This window comes from Megascapheus bottae, chromosome 2, assembly GCF_031878675.1.
Source record: "Megascapheus bottae isolate mThoBot1 chromosome 2, mThoBot2.hap1, whole genome shotgun sequence".
NCBI classification, from domain to species: domain Eukaryota; kingdom Metazoa; phylum Chordata; class Mammalia; order Rodentia; family Geomyidae; genus Megascapheus; species Megascapheus bottae.
The window spans coordinates 1,958,214-1,979,286 of NC_143510.1; the positions used below are offsets into that span (position 1 = coordinate 1,958,214).

Here is a 21,073-nt window from a genome sequence, read left to right on the forward strand (position 1 = left end):
AGGAGCAGCAGCAGTGGAGGAGGAGGAGGAGGAGGAGGAGGAGGAGGAGGAGGAGGAGGAGGAGGAGGTGGTGGTGGTGGTGGTGTGGCTCTAGTGGCTCTGCCACTGAAGGGAAAAAGGCAAGCGAGAGTTCAAGACCGTGAGTTCAAGCCCAGTGCCTGCACCAAAAAGAAAGAAAGAAAAAATTGGACAGGAGGAAGGAAGGACAGGGGAGGGAGGCAGAAAAACATCACAAAGGTAATCTCTTTGCTGTGTTTAAACAACCCCTCTCAACCCATACATACCATACAACTCTGGGCAGAACTGCCACAAAGCTTGGTAAATGGCATTTGGATCACACAAGCACATTCACATGGAATGCACCTAACAATCAGGGGACCAGAGTGACTGCTGGGACAGGCTGCGGAGTAACAGTCTCACTTAGCCTGTCTACATTTCCATGTGAACGTTTAGTAATTTCTAAACAGGAGTTTTGTGCACATGCATGCCAGTGTGTATGTGAGTCCAGGAGCTTGCATTCAGGGCCTGGGCTCTGTCCCTGGGCTTCTTTGCTCAAGACTAGTGCTCTACTACTTGAGCCACAGCTTCATTTCTGGCTTTTTTGGAAATAAAGAGAATCATGGACTTTCTGGACTAGGCTGACTTTGAACTGTGATATTTAGATTTCAGCCTCTTGAATAGCTAGGACTAAAGGTGTGACTGGCACAGGGCTTAAGAAGAGCAAGTTCTATATATTCCGGTTTCTTTCCACAGCACTGCCACCTCAAGGAGAATTATTGCTGCCCATTTGGCTCCTGATGACGCACTGAGGGATTGTAAGACTGCAGCTCCAGGACACCTACCTTGTGAGTAGAGAAGGATCTGCATTTCTAAAAGAACACAGGTAAACACCTGCACCAGGTTCTCTAATCCCAGGAGTTCAAAGGCCTCTCGAAGAGGGTAGTCAGAGAGGGGGAGTTCATTGGGCCCAGGCCGCTGACAGATGACAGGTTCATAAACACCATAAAACTTAAGGGATCTCCCTGGCGGAGGAAGGGGGACCTCATAGAGAATGTTATGGATGTAGCTCTCCAGCGGCAAGGGTGGAGGCTGCTGGGAAGTCACAGCCTTGTAAAGCTGGATGAGGAATTTCTTGCAGGCCTGCATGAAAGGCAGTGGCGTGATCAAGCAAATGCTCTTGGAGACATACAGGGTGTCTCTGTGGATATCATAGGAATTGTAGCGTTGGAGCTTCAGGAGGGACGTTGTGTCTCCCTCATCAATACTGCTTGCCAGGGAGTCCATGCTGCAGGAGGACGAAGCATACAGGCCGCTGTACTGCTCGGCGTGGTGCATCTGGTAGAGCGTCTGCATGGCCGTGCAGATCTGCTTGCTGCTTACTTCTTCATAGAAAGTGAGAACAAAACCATATGTGCGAGAACCATCTTCGCGGGTGATTATAAACGAGTGAAACTGAGGGTCTTTATTGTCAGCCTGTGTTCTGAAAGATAGCCCTTTCGGCATGCACAACTGTGGAAGAAGCGGGGAGAAAGCATCAGAAGGCAATGTAAGAACAAAATAATGGGATTTGACTTATTCAACAAGATTTAACTTTAGCAATAGACTTTGGTTCAAAACACACTATAGTCTGGTGCTGGTGACTCACATCTGTAATCCTAGCTAAGTAGGAGACTGAGATCTGAGGAGCCAGGTTCAAAACCAGCCCAGGTACAAAAGCCCATGAGTTTCCTGTTTCAGATTAACCAGTAAGAAAGCTGGAAGTGGATGCGTGGCTCAAGTAAGACAGCAAGGCTCAAATATAGGCAAAAAGAAAAAAAAAATACATTGTAAGGTTTTTGTTTTTTTTTTTAAATGATTCTCATTATTATTTTACTTAAGAAACTTAAAAAAAAATTTTTTTGCCAGTTGTGGGGCTTGAACTCAGGGCCTGAGCAATGTCCTTAGACTTTTCTCAAGGCTAGAGCTCTACCACTTGAGCCACAATACCACTTTCAGCTTTTTTCTATGTGTGTGGTACCAAGGAATTGAACCCGGTTCTTCGTGCATGCTAGGCAACCACTCTACCACTAGGCCACACTCCCAGCCCCACATTGTAAATTTTCATTTACACATATAAAAATATTCTTTAAAGGGGCAGTGAGTGTGGCCTAGTGATAGAGTGCTTGCCTATAGTGCTTGTTTAGCATGCATGAAGACCTGGGTTTGATTGTACATATCTACGCAAATGTACATATACATACATAAAAGAAAAAATGCTGACTATATTCACTCAGTAGCTTGTTTAATCTTTGGCTTGGTTTAGGAAAGCCCCTAAACAAGCTTGTGACCTGGATGAACAGGTCCTCTGGGCCTCGGCTCCTGTCTTAAGGAGTTGCTACAACAAGGATTGAAGACAGATCTTTAAGTGTATTTTTGTAATGGTGATGATGTTTCAGTGGAAATGGGAAATAGGTGAAAGCTTATTTGATAAATGGAAAAGAAGTTAAAAAGAAGTAACCAGTTTCATCTTTGCTGTCTTGGAAATACAAACTTTGAAAATTAAAAACCTCTGATTTACTGAAGAGCAGAAGTGAGACATTTTAGATTAGCTGTAATGGAAACTATGTTCTTCATCTTGGGAACTACACAAGATTTAGTCAAACTCAGGAAAAAAATTACCCAAGGAACTAGGGGCTATATTTAAAATGCTAAAAATGCATGAGAAATTAGAATTCCTTCAATTCTTCTAAATAAATTATAGCAAATCTGAAACATACTGAGAACAATAGAATTTGCAATTCTAATAAATATTATTTGCTTCTCTATATATGTGTCTATTTTTCTATTTTAACATGCCTTTTTAAAAAATTAATGAAGAGTGCTAGAAATTGAACTCAATGCCTCACATTTGTACTTTACCACTTAAGCCATGCTAGCCCCTGCCAGATTTTTTTTTTTTTTACATAAAAATAACTTTATCAGGAGCCAGGAGTTTGGCCCAGTGGTAGAGTGCTTGCCTAGCATGCACTTGAACCCCCAGGTTCGACTCTTTGGTACCATACACATAGAAAAAAGCCACTTCTGTTTTTTTTCTATGTATGTGGCTCAAGTGGTAGAGCTCTAGCCTTGAGAAAACCAAAGGACAGTGCTCAGGCCCAGAGTTCACGCCTAGAACTGGTAAAATAAAAATAAGTATCTTCTAATATTTTCTATATTTAAAATCTGGCAAAAAAGTTACAAATTTTCCCAGTTTCCATATTACTAAGAAAACGTAATTCATCTATTAAAGTTACAGATCCTCCACTCAAATTGTCAGTAAATGTTTATTAAGTATCTTTAAGAGCTAGGCTCTGTGATGGGGAAGCAAAAGTGAGAAAGACTTGGTCTCTGCAGCTGTGGCACTGCCAGGCTAGAAGAAAGACAGAAGTGCAGACCTCTATGGGAAAAATACAGCAAGAGCAAATTATCAGGTAAAAATGAAGTTCAAATGGGAAGGCTGCATAAAGAATAAAATGAAGGTGCTAGGTAGATGCTGAGTGCTGGTGGCTCAAGCCTATAATCTTAGCTACTAGGAGACTCAGATCTGAGGATCAAGGTTCAAAACCAACTAGGGCAGAAAAAAAAATCAGTGACACTCTTTTTAAATTTTTTTTTTGCCAGTCATGGGGCTTGAACTTAGGGTCTGGGCACTGTCCCTGAGTTTTTGTGCTCAAAGCTAGCACTCTATCACTTTGAGCCTTGGTGCCACTTGTGGTCACAGGACTTTTCAGCCCAGACTGGCTTCAAAGCATGATCCACAGATCTTAGCCTTCTGAGTAGCTAAGGTTACAGGCATGTGCTTCCATGACACTCTTACCTCCACTCTTACCTCCAGTTAATCACTTAGAAGCTGGAAGTGGAGATGTAATTTACGTGGTAGAATGAGCACTTAAGACTTAAGTGAAAAAGCTCAAGGATAGTACCCAGTTCCTGAGTTCAAGCCCTAGGAACAGCTCCCAGTCCCCACTCCCCCCCAACAAAGATTAATGCAACAAAATTCTTAGAATGAAAGCAGGTAGTAACAAAAATGCCCCACAAGCTACCTCAGACTAGGTCCCCTAAAAGTCCTAGTCTTTGCAGCTGATGTCACCAAACGATACTACCATATGCAGGTTCCATTTTCTAATGAAGCTTCTTTCCCGAATTCTTCCACAATTTTAAATATATTCTGTCTACTCCCAAATTTAGTATTTCTTGAACCTGGCTATTGTGGCAAGGAGAGAAATACTGGGGCTTTGCACTCTTGTTCGGCTTTTTCCACCTAAGGCTACTGTTCTACCATGAGAAACTCTTCCATTTCCTTTTTGGTCGTTTATTGGAAATAAAAGCCTCACAGACTTTCCTGCCCAACCTAACTTTGAATCTTGACTCTCACATCTCAGCCTCTAGAGTCGCCAAGATTACAGGCAAGAGCTACCTGTGCCTAACTTAATTCATCTCTTATTCAGCCTCTTTGCACACCAAACAAGTTTCTTTTTTATTGACAGGCTTTTCCAGATACCATAAACCACAGAATCACAGCTCATGATATTTTTGAAAAGCTGCCAAATACTCTTAAGGATTTGTAGCTTTCTTGAGCACACATTCAAACATTTACAGGAAAGCCTTGCCAGAAGTTGTACTCAAAAGGAGAAGACTTCCTAAGCCAGAGATAACAGATGTAAGAATTTTTCTTCAATGCTCTTCCCACACATCAAAAAAAGTAAGAATTTTATTTGTAATCTGGGATGAACTGGAAAATACTAGTTCATTTTTCATTTTTAAGAGACAGTAACATAAATTACTTAGAACTAAAAGACATTTTACTTCTCAGAAACCTGAGCTATAAATCAAAATTTTCTTACCATGGCATTGTTAATCCACAAAAGTATCTCATTAACCCACAAAATTGCTAATTACTGCCAGGTGCTACTTAAAACAACACCTTAAGGTTCAGTAAGGATTCATAAGCTGCTTGTCAGTGGCTCACATCTGTAGTCTTAGCTACTCAGGATGCTTAGATCTGAAGATCGCAGCAGTTCACTCAAAGCCAGCCTGGGCAGGAAAGTCTTGTGAGACTCTCATCTCTACTAAACTACTCAGAAAAAGCCCATGGTGATGCTGTGGCTTAAGTGGTAGAGCACTAGCCTTGAACATAAAGAGCTCAGGGACAATGCCTACAGCCCCAAGTTCAATGAGTGGTATGGGGAGTAGAAGAGAAACATCAGCATAAGCAGGAGTCAGTGTGACAAATAAGAGTAGAAGCCAAGGGCCAGGAGTTTGGCCTAGTGGTTAAAGTGCTTGCCTGGCATGCATGAAGACCCGGGTTCAATTCCTTGGTACCACATATATAGAAAAAGCTGGAAGTGGTGCTGAGGCTCAAGTGGTAGAGCTCTAGCCCTGAGAAAGTCCAAGGACAGTGCTCAGGCCCTGAGCTCAAGCCCAGGACTGGCAAAAAAAAAAAAAAAAAAAAAAAAGCAGAAGCCAGTTACACAGCAGCTGCAGCAGTGCATGGTTAGGACCATGGTGGGTGTGGAGAAAGAGAGGAAAGTAAACCAACAGTTGTCTATGTTTGGAAGAAGGTAAGTGAGTGAGTTTTTAAGGCTGACCTATAGATTTGTGGCTGAGGCACTAAGGCAGGTGGCTGTATAATCTGCTAAACAGGGTTAATAGAAAGGAGTATGACCGGCTCTGGTGGTCCACGCCTGTAACCCTAGCTATTCAGGAGTGTGAGATCTGAGGATCACAGTTTAAAGCCAGCTGTAAGTATGTACCAGTTAATCACCAGAAAATCAGAAGTGGCATGTGGCTCAAAGAGGCAGACCTCTAGCTTTAAGTAAAAGAGCTCAAGGTCAGTGCCCAGGCCCTGAGTTCAGGCCCCATGACTGACCCACCCCCAAAAAAAAGAAGAGGTGTGGATTCAGTTTTGAACATGTGAGTTGATGATGTCAGTGAGTATTTCAGCTGTAATATGAAGGGGACGTTGCTTTCCTAGCAATGGTTGAAGGAGATTCCCAATTTTGAGTCTACTGTAACTTGAGAGCTTAAACTTGGGTCAAAATGAGGGCATATTACTTTCATTATAATGTCAAACTTAGGAATAAAATTTGGGGTTATCTGTTTCAAATTCAAGTACTTGTTGAGTGTGCAAAGTAAGTAAGGGATCTTGGTTTTCTCTGCCAACATTTTACCCTGTACTCTTTGCTTATCATCTTACTCCAACTTTGTGATCAAAGCAAATAATAAATTTATCCTTTTGTGTATGTATGCTAGTCCTGGGTATTATCCCTGAGCTTTTTTGCTCAAGGCTAACACTCTACCATTTGAACCACAATTCCACTTGCAGATTTCAGATTTTTGGTGGTTTGACTGAATGAGTCTCACGAAGGTCCTGATGAGCTGGCTTATGAATCACAATCCTCAGATCTCAGCCTCCTGAGTAACTAGGGTTATAGGTGTGAGCGATGAGTTCCCAGCTTCATTACGCTGTTTTTGTTTGTTTGTTTGAGGTGGGGAAAGGGAGACTTTGGTGTATTGGTTCGGGGGCTTGACCTGGCACTGCTCCTAAGCTTCTTTGCTCAAGGGTAGTGCTTACCACTGGAGCCACAGTTCCATTTCTGGTGTTTTACTATTAGTTAAAAATAAAAGTCTCTCAGATTTGTCTGCCCAGGTTGGCTTTGAAGGACGACCCTCAGATCTCAGCCTCCTCTTTTCTTTTCTTTTTTTCTTTGCCAGTCCTGGGACTTGAACTCAGGGTCTGAGCACTGTCCTTTGGGCTTTTTTTCTCAAGGCTAGAGCTCTACCACTTGAGCCACAGCACCACTTCCGGCTTTTTTTTTTTTTTTCTACATAGGTGGTACTGAGGAATGGAACCTGGGTCTTTATGCATGCTAGGCACGCACTCACCACTAGGCCAAACTCCTGGGCCTAGATCTCAGCCTTCTCAGTAGCCATGATCACAACACCAAGCAGTAAAAGTGGCAATCAGTAATGAGTCATGATTGACTCATTTATGCACTAGTGAGAGGGAGGAATGTGAGGCCTAAATTAATTTTGAAGTCCGCTGAACTTCAGTAAAAAGTTATTGTTAAGCAGTCTCCATTTTGTCAAGTTCTGAGAAATCCCCTAACCGCCTCTTGTCAGGAGAACTGCAAGATGCTCCATCACATGTTTACTCAGAGAGCTCGCAAGGACATTCAAAGGTCATCTCTAGGACAGCGGCTGTGTTTCACAGCCAGCAAGGACACCTAAAACTAAAGTTCTGTGGGAAACTATAACATCAGGACCGATAAAAAATTGAGGAATGTTTCTATGTAAAAGTGACCTAAAACGTGAGGCTGTGAGAATGAAAACTAACACTTGTTTATTCTGTACTATAAAAGCTGTGCTAATTCTGTACTTGGGGCCTCCAAGCATCACTGGTTTCTAAGGTGAGGAGGACCAAGCTCAAGCTTGCTAATAAACTGCTCTTTGTTGCTTGCATTGGTCGTGGACTCTGATGATCTTTCGGAGGGATTGGAAACTTTGGGCACAACATGAACCAATAGTACCCAGCAAGGATAAGATTTATCTACTCAAAAGAGGCTGAGATCTGAGGATTGCAGTTCAAAGCCAGTCCAGGCACTAAGGTCAGTGAGACTCATATGCAATTAACCACCAGAAAACCGGAAATGGTGCTATGACTCAATGGGTGGGGTGGTAGCCTTGAGCTGAAGAGCTCAGGGACAACACTCGGACCAAGAGTTCAAGTCCTACGACCAAAAAAAAATTATCTATGTAAATATTATAAAATATGATAATGAGGCAAATATCAGATTACTTCTAAGAAATCTGAAAATGGGACTTGGGGGAGAAAATGGGAGAACTTCAGGTCTACTGCACAGAGTTCTCTTTCTTTAAGATTAAAGTTACCTCAGACGAGGGACATGGTGGCTCATGCCTATAATCCTAGCTACTCAAGAGGGTGAAATCTGAGGATCATATTCAAAGTACCCACCCTAAAGAATGAGAGACACTTGGGCCTGGAGTTTGGCCTAGTGGTAGAGTGCTTGCCTCGCATGCACAAAGACCCGGATTCGATTCCTCGGTACCACATATATAGAAAAAAGGCAGAAGTGGTGCTGAGGCTCAAGTGGTAGAGCTCTAGCCTTGAGAAAGTCCAAGGACAGTGCTCAGGCCTTGAGCTCAAGCCCAGGACTGGCACAAAAAACAAAAAACAAAACAAAACAAAAAGAATGAGAGACACTTGTCTACAATTAATCACGAGAAAAAAAAAAAAAAAAAAAAAAACAAGAAGTGGTGCTGTGGCTCAGGGGTAGGGTGGTAGCCTTGAGCTGAAGAGCTCAGAGACAACATCCAGGCCCCAGAGTTCAAGCCCCATGATTCACCAAAAAAAAAAAAAAAAGACTAAAGCTACCTATAACTGTTCTCATCCCTCCCTTCCTATTTCCTCCCTCCCCAATGAAAAGAAAACACTAGAATTAAAAAAAAAAAGATTAGAGACTAGTGGGGGAGAGGGAGGAGGGCTAAAAAATCTTAAAGGTACCTAAATGGAAGGTATTGATTAGTGGAGGGCTGCAGCGCAGTAGAGGGGAAAGAGAAACAGGGGTCTGCTATACTAATGAGTACTAATACAAAGAGGAGGTTGGACTAATGGAGATGAAAGAGGATGAATACAGTGAAAACACTGTCCACATATATGAAAATGGAACAATGAAACTTGTTGAAATTGCATTAAAAAGTGGTGAGGAGGTAAGGGAGAATGATGGAGGCAGGGGCTGATTGGAATATACTGTTTACTTGTGTGTAAATAAAATTTCCCCATGTTTAGCTAATATATGCTAATAAAAATTGCAAAAAAAAAGATTAAAGGTACCACTCTGAAATGAACATGTTAATGTTCACACATATTAATCCCGAACTCTGGGTGTATGAATGTTGTGTTATTCTATTTTATGATTATTTCATCTTATTTTTCATAAAAATCTCTCAATCAGCAACTGAGATTTTTTAAAAGGCAATGAATTCAGTAACAAGTTTACCTGTCACTCATTTATTTTCTTTTACATTTGCAATGTTTTATTTAACCAAATCCATTGCTTTGGATAACTAATTTATGTAATCATCATTCAAAGCACCACTGTGGCTTGAGAGAGTTTCTAAAATTACAGAAAGAGATGCCTTGGGGTGGGATTTTGCCAAAGGCAAAACAAAGCTTTATACCATTAGGTGAGAATAAATTACAGCCTCATAAAGTGCACTTAACTAATGAATCAAAGAGGAAATTAAGGGCAGTATATCTACAACCCAAATGCAGACAAGTAAAATGGGATTTTTTCAGAGATTTGCAAAGAATGTTAGTAAATCTTTTTAGAATTACAGCAAAAAGCAAAATGCCATGTGGTACTTAATCACCAAAACCCATCCTTGACATCTATTCTTCCCAGGGAGACTACTGCTGTTTGCATAAAAACCTCTTAAGTGGCAAGAGGCCAAAAAAAAAAAAAAATCAAAGACAAATCAAGGAGGCCCATAATTGCTTTAAAGATGAATGTTTTGCATACAGAGACAAAAGTTATTATGGACAGCTTACTGTTCACTCAAATGATTGAGAAAACATGCCACGTGTTTTTGACACTATTCTGAAGGACTACAAAATAATATTGTAATGAGAATCCAGTTTTAAACAGGGTTCTAGTTTTTCCACAAAAATAATTTACACTTTGAATATCTGACTAATACAAGAAGACCAAGTATCATCTAGTCACATTCTTAGCCATGTTTTCAGTGCTTTGATTAGAACCTCTAACACTTTTTTGTTTTGCTGACATGAGCAGCTGATAAATTTTTTTTTTTTATCACTACTGATGGTTAACCATTTTATTCAGAAGTGTGTTCAGGCTCTTCTAAATCTCATAAAGATGACTTAGACTTGCACTTTATTCAATTTGAATAGTACTTTCTTCACCAAAGATGATTTTAAACATCCCCAGTATAAGGTCTGCTCTTACAAGGCGGGCATAACAAGGCAGGTAGGGAAAAGAAAGTGAGTTACAAAGTAAAACTACGTGGGGAGGGATAGAGAAAGAAAATGAGGAAGAGGGTAACACTATATGAAATGTACTTATTTATGTAACTGTAACCCCTCTGTAGATTACCTTTGCAATAAAATAAAATTAAATAATAAAAAAGAAGAGTGATAGAGTGCTTGCCTAGCATGCATGAGGACCCAGGTTCAATTCTTTGGTACCACCCACATAGAAAAAGCCCAAAGAGGTGCTGTGGTTCAAGTGGTGGAGTTCTTGAGAGAGCCCAAGGACAGTGCTCATGTCCTGAATTCAAGTCCCAGGACTGGCAAAATAAAAATAAAAATAATTTCCTTCCCTTAGAGTACTACAAGAATGGGGCTTCAGTTCTAACTTTGAAGTGAACTATGCCTTCATCAGGGTCTCAGTCTACCACAAATCATTTCTGTGTTTGCTGTGATAGATCACTGATCTGTAATCATAAAGTCAATGGAAGTCTGAATATTATCAAGGCTTCTAAACACTTGTGATGAGAAAACAATGAGCTTCATTTCTAAAAATACCTAAGAAGACTTTTAATTGCCATTGGTAGATAACTAAGTACATGGATTCAGATTCCTTATAATCAAATTCCAACTATGGCTTAAATGACACATTCAAGTTCCTTCCCAACTTCCTGTTATCTAGAAAGATGATTAATTGGCAAGCCCATTGCACACCATTCCCTGTAATGTAGAAACTGTAACTACATACAAGGTTCTACCACTGTTCATCAACTCTTTTTTATATTAATACAAGCCCACAGGACAGCCCAATAGTAGGAAATACAATCAGCTTTGAGGTTCCTATTAGCCGTGGGAATCCTAGGAGGTTACCCTAACTTCTCTGAGCCTTGGTTTCTACATTTGTAAAACATGGACTATAGTCTATTTCTCAAGCAATTATTGAGATGAAATGAAAGAATGTAGTCATTCAAACTACTGCCATCGGCTATCTTAAAAATAAAAGAAGAGCTAAAGAGAAAGTGGAGAGAAAAAAAAAGAAATACAGACCATGTTTACTGCATCTTGATCAAAAGGGTTCCATTCTATGTTCTGAGGATAGTGTGCCAAAACTTTAGATTTGAATGTTCTTCTCAAAGGACTCTGGTCAAAATTTTCACCTATAACAAAAAATAATTGGTAAATAACTGATTTCCTCAGAACTATCACCATTGTTCTTTTAATTATTAGTATATATTGATTTATATTCATAAAGATATATTTACTGACTTCGCTGAGCTCCAATTCAAGTTTCTGCCTCTGCTAAGAGGTAGAAAAATTCCCAATGGACTAGAAAAATATTAATAAGAAATCTTCACTTAACAGATTAGACTCTGAATTTTTTTCATATATTTTTATTGTAATTAATAGAAGGGTTATATGATATTTGCCAGATAGATGGTACATTAATTCCCATACACTGATACCCTTTCACATGTCTTTGTCCCCATTTCCCTTCCCCAGCCCCTCCCCTAGACTCTGAATTTTTAAGTCTTAGATATAACAATATTAAATTTCAAAACACTGTGATAAATAATTATAATATTTTTAATATATAGTGATAAAACATTACAAGGGATCAAGCAGTTCACTAAAGAAACGTTGATGAAACCTCTTCATATAATACTAACGTTTTATACACAGATCCAGTGCTTCAGTCACAGAGAAGGCAATTCTGTTTGTGTTACTACAAAAATATCTGGTACATGTGGTTTTATATATAGGCTCCTCAGTAACAGGACAAAATTATAAACATCACTCCTGAGTTTGTCAGTGGACATAACACATTAGATAAACTAACTTCCTAAAAGAAATGAGCTAGTTAAAAGTTTAAGAAAAAAAAATACACCATTTTACATAAGAAAATTCAGATCAGTTCTATATCTCCTTAACCAAGTGAATTCCCATATTAATTGTTAGTACCAAATGCCTTAGTTTCAGAAAACATGTTCATATGAATGATCTTACATTTCCAACATCAAAAAGTTGAAATCAAGAAATTGGAGTAATTTCATTTTGTGTCCTGTGTTTTTCTACTTTTCTAAGTTGGAATGAAGTATAAACTTATAGCAAAATATAATGCCAGTTACCAGTATTTGCACAATTACAAACACCATGAAGCAATCTGACTTGTAAGTGATTTGCTGACATCTCGTTAGACTTGGTTTCCATTTTGGGAAAAATATGAAGGCAGATACTAAAACACCTTGTGAGTGAGTACAAAACTTCACAGATAACAGGAGGAGAAAGTCACACTTGAAAAGCTTGTTGGCGACTGCAATATGAAATAGAAAATTTTTTAAAAAATAAGGGCACATAACTTAAATTTATTTGTGGAGGTAAAGAAACTACTGTTTCTAACTGAAGTCCATGACTAATGATCATTTTCCTTGGGATTTTTCCGATTTACTTAGCCAAGGACCACATACATCATTGCTCTTCTACGTTTTCTACTGCCCAGTCCCATTATTTTTAGGACTTGAGAGATTTTACCTCTGTAAGAGAAACTGCCAAAGACATCCCTACAGAAAGGATACCACTTTTTTCCCCCCTGGCAAGTCTTGGGGCTTGAACTCAGGGCCTGGGCACTGTCTTTAGGCTTTCTCAAAACTAGTGCTCTACCACTTGAGCCACGCACCACTTCTGCTTTTTTCTGCGTATGTGGTACTGAGGAATGGAACGCAGGGCTTTGTGCATGCTAGGCAAGCACTCTACCACTAGGCCAAACTCCCAGTTCAAGGGTACCGCTTTTTACATGAGCTCCTAGGTTCTATGAACGTCAAAAGGTCAGTGGATATATGGCAAACAGTATGGCTCAGCACAGGGCTGAGCACAGGGCTGTGCACTTTAGATAAACGTCCTCAGGCGGATGCTAGATTTTCCCATAACACTAAGAAGTTTCAGATTATTTGTAAGGAAAAAAAAAGTTACGTTCCACTCACAGAGAGTCCACAAAAAAAGAGGAAAAAACAAAACAAACAAAAAACCCTAACAACCTCCTAGTTCTAAAGTGTGCTGCAAAGCTGCATATTTTCGGAAGCTCTGTCCCACACATACCACTAAGGACAGGAAATGTTTCTTATTATCCATAAATACAAGAAAAATACCAAACACTACAGGAGCAGGTTGTAACTGATACCAGCCCAGGTCATGAATCCTTATAACACTTACCTTTCAATGAATTCTTACCTGTATGGTTTAAAATAGTAACATTATTTTCACTCATATATCAAGGAATTAATGTGACAAGGACAGAAATCAGAGAAGTCATGACAGTTTCATTGTCAATGTAATTCCTAAGAAACATAACACCTTTTGAAGCACAATGAATCAAATGAATTAACCAGAGGAAAAAAGAAAGTTACCTGCAGAAAGAATCTCACAAAACCAGAAGCCTACAAAATACCAACAAAGAGAAATAAACCACCAGCATCACCACCTCCAGTAGCAGCAAGCAGCGCCATACCACCACCATGTCCCATGCTTAAAAACAGGAGCATGAGGAAAGATCACTGCTGTATGCTCAGCTGTCTTGGCAAATATTGCTTTGAAGGAAATTAAGAATCTATACTTAGAAATTCTGCTATCACTGGTAAGGGCTGAGAAATGAGTAATGCCAGCTAGTGAAAAGTCTTGGAGATGTCTTTTAGGCAAAGGCGCTGGCAGGGAACAACTTACTCTTCATTTTGAATGTAAGATTTATAAAATTGTAGCTTAAAATTTACTGCCAGGAATACACAGGAAAAAATATCTATGTTTGGGAATTTGCATTTCCAGGAAGTAGAAATTATACAACATCCCTTATTAAAATTCTAATTTACCTTTAGATACTGTCCTGAAACAAACAAGGATGAAACTATCTTGTCATAATCTTAATATCCTTGCGAGGCCCTGGGTTCAACTCCTTGTACTCCAAAAAATTAACTCTAATATTAATATACTTGGCATAAACATGGATATAAATCCTGCTGGGTAACATATAACCATAATCTACACATTAAACCCTTGAAAATATATGTCAAGACAGCTGAAAGCCTAGCAAATGTATTTTGTCAAGGCTTGAAGCAAAGGAAGTCCTTTATGCAAATTAAGGTGCAGAGGACAGAACAGAATAAGTAAGTGAAGTTTGTCCACGTAAACCAGAATAAAGCAACATTTCTAAACTGGTTTGGGGTGAATGAAGAGAGTGACTTCCAGCACCCCAGCCTTTTCTAACTTGTTTTTACCTGGAGTCGGATTTGCAGCATCTTGGCTCCTGCCATGGCGATCTGCTTCTAGCCATTGGTACAAAACTACATGATGTAACAGAAACAAAAAGCTTTATGAACAAAGAAACAAAAACAAACATGAAAAAGCAAAATGACTCTAGAGAATGGAAAATGAGAATACAAAAATTAAACAAGCAATTCAACATGAGCCAGGAGACATTCATTTCAAGAGTATAGCTGAACTGTTACACAGCTTACAAGGTTTTAGCAGTAAGAAAGCAAAGAGTGAAATGCTGTTTAAACATCTGATGTAATAGGTATCTATGTGGGCACAAACACACCTGTATTAAAGCTAATTTCAAGAGAAATATCAAGATAAAGTTAGTGCTCTCTTGGGGGATATAATGAGGTATGACAGTAATAATAAATGACTAGCTAGGAGTGTGGCCTAGTGGTAGAATGCTTGCCTAGCATGCATGAAGCCCTGGGTTCCATTGCTCAATACCACATACACAGAAAAGGCTCAAGTAGTAGAGTGCTAGCCTTGAGCAAAAGAAGCTCAGGGATAGTGCCCAGACCCTGAATTCAAGCCCAGGACTGGCAAATAAATACATATATACATACATAACTAACTAACCAAATAACTTTAAGAATTGTATTCAGGCCAGATATTGTGGCTCACACATGTAATCCCATTTACTCAGAAGTGAAAATTGAAGAGGACTGCAGTTCAAGGCCAGCCAGGGCAAAAAGTTAGCATGGTGGCACATGCCTGTAATCCCAGCTACACAGGAGGATCATGGTCTGAAGCTACTCCTGGTTAAAAAAAAAAAAATTCAGGACCCTACCTGAAAAATAACTAAAGTGATAAAGAGCTGAGGTGTGTGTGACTCAAGTGGTAAAGCATGAGACCCGAACTTTAACCCTAGAACTGCTTTCCCACCAAAAAAGGAAGGAAGGAGGGAGGGAGGGAGGGAGGGAGGCAGAAGGGGAGAAGGGAAGGAGGGGGGAAGGGGAGGGAAAAGTGGGGAGGGAAAGGGGAAAGGAGAGAAATTGTATCCCAACTACTGCACAACTATTACTATTGCTTAAGTCCAACAACCTGAATGTGCCAAATGCTGACAAGAATGTGGAATGAGAAAGAATCCCATTCATTGATGATAGAAATGCAAAATGGGAGGGCCACTTTGAAAGACATATAAGGGTAACATAAACATAATCTTGATACACATAATCCCATAATTCCAGTCTAGTACTGAGTAAAACACCAAATCTTAAGAGGAATAACCTGGTAAGTACTATACCTGGTAAGTACTCATTAAAACTGTCAATGACATGGAAAACAACTGAGAAATTGTCACAATCAAAACAGCTAAGACAATAGCTAGGGAGATAAGAATTCTGAATGCAACACTGTATATTAAGTGTAATCCTCCAAGAAAGAAAAGACATTAGTTAAGACTAGGAAAATCTGAATAGGGCACATCGAGTTAACATTAACACATCAACACCACACCATCACAAAAACATCAATAATAGGTAAGCTATATGTGATTATCTTCTGTTTTTCTGTAAATATAAAACTACTAAAGAAGCGGTGGCTCATCCCTGTAATTCTAGCTACTCAGGAGGCTGAGATCTGAGGATCACGGTTCAAAGCCAGCCTAGGGACTAAAGTCAGTGAGACCCTTATCTCCAATTAACCACTAGAACATGGGAAGTGGTGTTGTGGCTCAAGGGGCAGGGCAGTAGCCTTGAGCTGAAGAGCTAAGGGACAGCACCCAGGCCCAGAGTTCAAGCTCCACGATCCACCAAAAAAAACCCACAAAAACTATTATAGAAAAGGTACTGTAAAAGCTACATTTCAAAGTTAGATATGTGAGTTGGCAGTCCATTTACACAGGAGGCTACTCCAAGAATTTCCAACATAATGAGACCTCATCACTAAAAACAACAACAAAATTCCACTTATATCTGAATATTCAAGGTAAAGACACATTATATCAAATTATACAATCAGCATTTCATAAATATATATATATATATTTTAGCCCAAGACCAGTACTTGACTCAAACTTGGAATATAGCTGGTGCTCTACTACCTAAACCACACCTCTAACCCCTCATAAATAATTTTGTACAAAAGCAAGGGTGGGGGGCCGGGAGTTTGGCCTAGTGGTTAAAGTGCTTGCCTAGGATGCATGAAGACCCGGGTTCGATTCCTCGGTACCACATACATAGAAAAAAAAGCCGGAAGTGGTGCTGAGGCTCAAGTGGTAGAGCTCTAGCCTTGAGAAAGTCCAAGGACAGTGCTCAGGCCCTGAGCTCAAGCCCAGGACTGGCAAAAAAAAAAAAAAAATTTAAGGGGCCGGGAGTTTGGCCTAGTGGTTAAAGTGTTTGCCTAGCATGCGCGAAAACTCGGATTCGATTCCTCGGTACCACATACATACAAAAAAAAAAAAAAAAGCTGGAAGTGGTGCTGAGGCTCAAGTGGTAGAGCTCTAGCCTTGAGAAAGTCCAAGGGCAGTGCTCAGGCCCTGAGCTCAAGCCCAGGACTGGCAAAAAAAAAAAAAAAAAAAAAAAAAAAAAAAAAAAAAAAAGAATGTGAGACTTAAAAAAAAAAAAAAGAAAGCAAGGGTGGGGCATAGTGTCATATGTCTGTAATCTCAGCACTTGTGAAACTGAGGACAGAAAACTCAAGTTTGAAACCAGCCTAAAATACACAGCAAGATTGCCTCAAATAAGAACAAAACTATAGCCAGCGGTGGCTCATGCCTGAGCTACTCAGGAGGCTGAGATCTGAGGATCACGGTTCAAAGCCAGACTGAGTACAAAAGGACCTAAGACTCTTATCTCCAATTAACCTCTAGAAAATGGGAAGTGGGGCTTGGCTCAAGGGTTGGGTGGTAGCCTTGAGCTGAAGAGCTCAGGGACAGTGCCAAGGCCTAGTTCAGGCCCCAAGACCCACAAAAAAACCCCAAAAAACAAAAAACTAAAGCCAGGTGCCAGTGCTTTAGGCCTATAATCTGAGGTTCTAGCTAGCTATGGCCTATGTATCTGAAAGACTTCTTATCTCTGACATTAATCAGCACAGTGGGTCAAGCCTGTAATCCTAGCTACTCAGGAGGTTGAGATCTGAGGATCACAGTTCAAAGCCAGCCCGGTGCACAAAGTCCTTGAGACTCTTATCTCCAATTAACCACCAGAAAACCTGAAGTGGTGCTGTGACTCATAGTGGGAGAGCACTAGCCTTGAGCTGAAGAGCTCAGGAACAATGCCCAGGCCCAGAGTCAAGTCCTACCATCACCACCAACAGAAAAAAAAAAAGAGGAAAAAGCCAAGCAAGAACACAAGACCTGAGTTCAAGTCCAGTACTTTATTCAAAGCTGGCACTCTACCACTTGAGCCACACCTCCACTTACAGCTTTTTACTACCTGCTTTGGCTCTTAATCAGAATCCTCAAATCCCCTTGAGTTAGCAAAGATTATAGGTTTGAGCTAACAGTGCCCAGCCTAAATTAAAATTCTAATTAGATAAAACTTAAAATTCAGTTCCTTTCCTGCACAAGCCATATTTATGGTTGGTTGCTACCATATTAGACATGAAGAGTAGAATATTTTCATAACAACAAAAAGTTCTATGGAGGCTGGGAATGTGGCTTAGTGGTAGAATGCTTGTCTAGCATACATGGAGCCCTGGTTTTGATTCCACAGTACCACATAAACAGAAAAGGCCAGAAGTGGCGCTGTAGCTCGAATAGTAGAGTGCAAGCCTTGAGCAAAAACCTCCTCAGGGACAGTGCTGTGACTTCAAGCCCCAGGACTTCTCCCTCCCGCCTCCCAAAAAAAAGTTATATGGGCAGTGTTAATTTAGAGGCTTGGGTAGATTTGGTTATTTATTATTTTGTTTCATTTGAGGAGGGCAAGAGTATTTCCTAAGCAGGGCCATGTGCCCCCATTAGAAGTCACAGTCTAGGATTCCATTTAATTACCTAAGCTCTCATTTTTTAAAAAATATTCAGGTAAGATAAATATTTCATTCTTTTATGTCAATGATTCCTTAATTTCATTGAAGGAACTCTTCTTTCTCCTGGGATCTTGTTCCTTTATTGGCCAGACTACTGGTAATCCAAATATACTTAATTTCTTTTCTCACTGGTGAGAGAAAAACAGAATCTCTCCCACATGGGAGTACATCTGGGTTCTCGCAAAAAGACAACTCTATCTCAGGAGGAATGAATTCTGTACAGGTTTTTTCAAATGACTGCTTGGTCCTTGGAACAATGAAACAATGGAATGAGTTTAATCATTCTGTTATTTTCCACTTATGGTTTTCTTTTTTATCTCCTAAAAATTTGGCAAAGCCTTACTATTCTCAACTGTAAGACATGAAGAGGGCCGAGAACGTGGCCTAGTAGTAGAATGCTTGCCTAGCATGCACGAAGCCCTGGGTCTGATTCCTTGGTACCGCATACACAGAAAGATGCCAGAAGTGGTGCTGTGGCTCAAATGATAGAGAAAGAAAACCCAAGTACAGTGCCCTGACCCCGAGTTCAAGGACCAGGACTAGCAAAAAAAAAAAAAAAAGAATGAAGAGAGGCCAGTGAGTAAAAAAAGAAGCTGTATTCCTGAAGTCCAGCATATTGAGATTTCAAGCACAGGGGAGCTTAGTAACATTTGTAGTTAGAACTGAGTGCTGATGGCTCATGCCTGTAACCCTAGGTACTCAGGAATCTGAGATCTGAGGATCAAAGTTTGAAGCCAGGACAGGTAGTTGTGATATTATTATCTCCAATTAACCAGCTGTAGCTCAAGTGACAGATCACCAGCCTCAATCCAAAAAGCTAAGGGAGAACACCCGGGCCCTGAGTTCAAACCCTCGTACTGGCATGTATGAGCACACACATATGAGCACACACATGCACAGTCAGAAAGGAAGGGAGGCAGGAAGGCAGGCAAAAAAGGAGGCAGGCAGTTATTAAGGGTGCTTGCTTGCCATTCACTTCTAGATGTCCTCTTCTACTGTGTCCTACATATATTTCTTTTCCATAATCTATATTTGCTTGTATCTTTTTACTCTGTACATGCTAACTTCTGCTATTACTGATATCATGACTTTTCAAATATACTTATTTCCACCTTGATTCTCTTCAGGCCAGCATGTCCACTGCCTATTGGAAACTTCTACCACAGGCTCCAACTCTCCAACTATCTAAAACTGACTCACTCCTACACCTCCTAGACCATCTCTTTTCCTTCCAATCCTTGTGCCAATTAATGGTGCAAACGTGGAGCTTATTCTCTGTTATCTTGCAAAAGACTGAGGAAAGTAAGAGTGAATGATGCCCTCCTCTAGCATAACAAGTAGGCTTTGTCATGTGCAGAATGAATCTTAGCTGTTGTTTCCAGAGCAAAAATACATGATGACTCAGCTGTATGTGGTGCTGGGTAAACCACTTAAGCCTTTCTGTGTTTTCCAAGAAGGAAAATGTCAATGACAAATGAATTTTTATGTCATAAACAGTAAATATGATAAGACTTGGTTATTTATGTAAGCTGGGATCCTTATCCAGGCTGGTCTCTAACCCCTGGTCTCAAGTGATCCTCAGCTTTCCAAGTGCAGGAACTAAAGGCATATACCACCATGTCCAGCTTCTATAAGGTTAAATCCTTTTACTCATTTCTCCATTTTTTTATTTGTGTGTGGGTCATGGGGCTTGATCTCAGTCTGGGTGCTGTCCCTGAGCTCTTCAGCTCAAGGCTACTATCCTACCCTTGAGCCAAGCACCACTTCCTGTTTTCTAGAGGTTAATTGGAGATAAGAGTCTCAGGTCCTTTTGTGCCTGGGCTGACTTTGTACCTTGGTCCTCAGGTCTCAACCTCCTGAGTAGCTAGGATTACAGCCGTGAGCCAACGCACCGGCTTCATTTCTCCATTTTTAACTCCCAATGTTAACCCAAATGTTATAAAAAATACCTTCCTGGAAAAAGTGAACATGACAGCAAGAGTGTTTAACAGTATTTTTTGTCTTACAGTGTTAACTACGTATTTACTTGTATCAATTTTCAATAGAAAAAAATGCCCCTAACCCACATCTATTATTACATATGTCATTTTTGTTCTGCCTACCTGCTGCCTGACTCCCTCTTTGCCTGTATACCACAATGCGACTGAGAAATCTTTCTAAATACAAACCTGATGTTATTCCCATTCAGTAGTGCCTCATCATGCTAAGGATAAGTCTCAAATTCCTTAACAGGATTTCAAAATCTGCTCACAGCCTCAAGCTCTGTTTATATCTTAATCCCTTCTGCAGGCTTTCACATCACTTTTGGGCTCTAAAAAAACAAAAACTAGCAGTGAAGCAGTGGCTTAAGTGGCAGAGAACACTTATGTCGCACTAAAAAGTCAAGGATAGCACCCAAGCCCTGAGTTCAAGCCTCAGGACCTGCACACACATACACAAAAAGTAAATGAGCAATTTTGTATATGTATGGGTTGTAAACACTAGGTGTGCAGGTCAGGATGGTAATCCTGCTTGATCTTTTTGATGATAGTGACCAAAACCTATCATTTACATGTTTATATCCTCTAATGATATACAACATATTGTGCTAGGATATAGCATGCCTGAAAGAAGTTAAGCTCAAGCCATAAGGAAGTTTTGGGTTGGTTGGTTTTTGTTTGTGTTTTTCATTTATTTTTGCTTCATTGCATTTGTTCTTTCATTTTGGATGATCTTTATCACTTTTCAGTTCTTTAGCTGCATTTACATGTTTCTTCAAGATCCTGATATAAGTAA

The 21,073-nt window shown here is 40.1% G+C and overlaps 1 protein-coding gene across 2 annotated transcripts in view; it reads right to left on the bottom strand.

The window, feature by feature from the left end:
* Window positions 1–21,073, bottom strand: part of Dennd5b (DENN domain containing 5B) — a 137,324-nt gene that overhangs the window by 64,061 nt on the left and 52,190 nt on the right. The window contains exons 2-4 of one of the 2 annotated variants that reach the window (XM_090319302.1): window positions 14,290–14,355; window positions 11,075–11,184; window positions 843–1,509 (exon numbers count right to left, since the gene is read on the bottom strand). In XM_090319302.1, the coding sequence (XP_090175428.1) occupies window positions 843–1,509; window positions 11,075–11,184; window positions 14,290–14,355 (843 nt within the window). The remainder of the gene's footprint in view (window positions 1–842; window positions 1,510–11,074; window positions 11,185–14,289; window positions 14,356–21,073) is intronic. The other variant, XM_090319310.1, reaches the window with a different exon arrangement.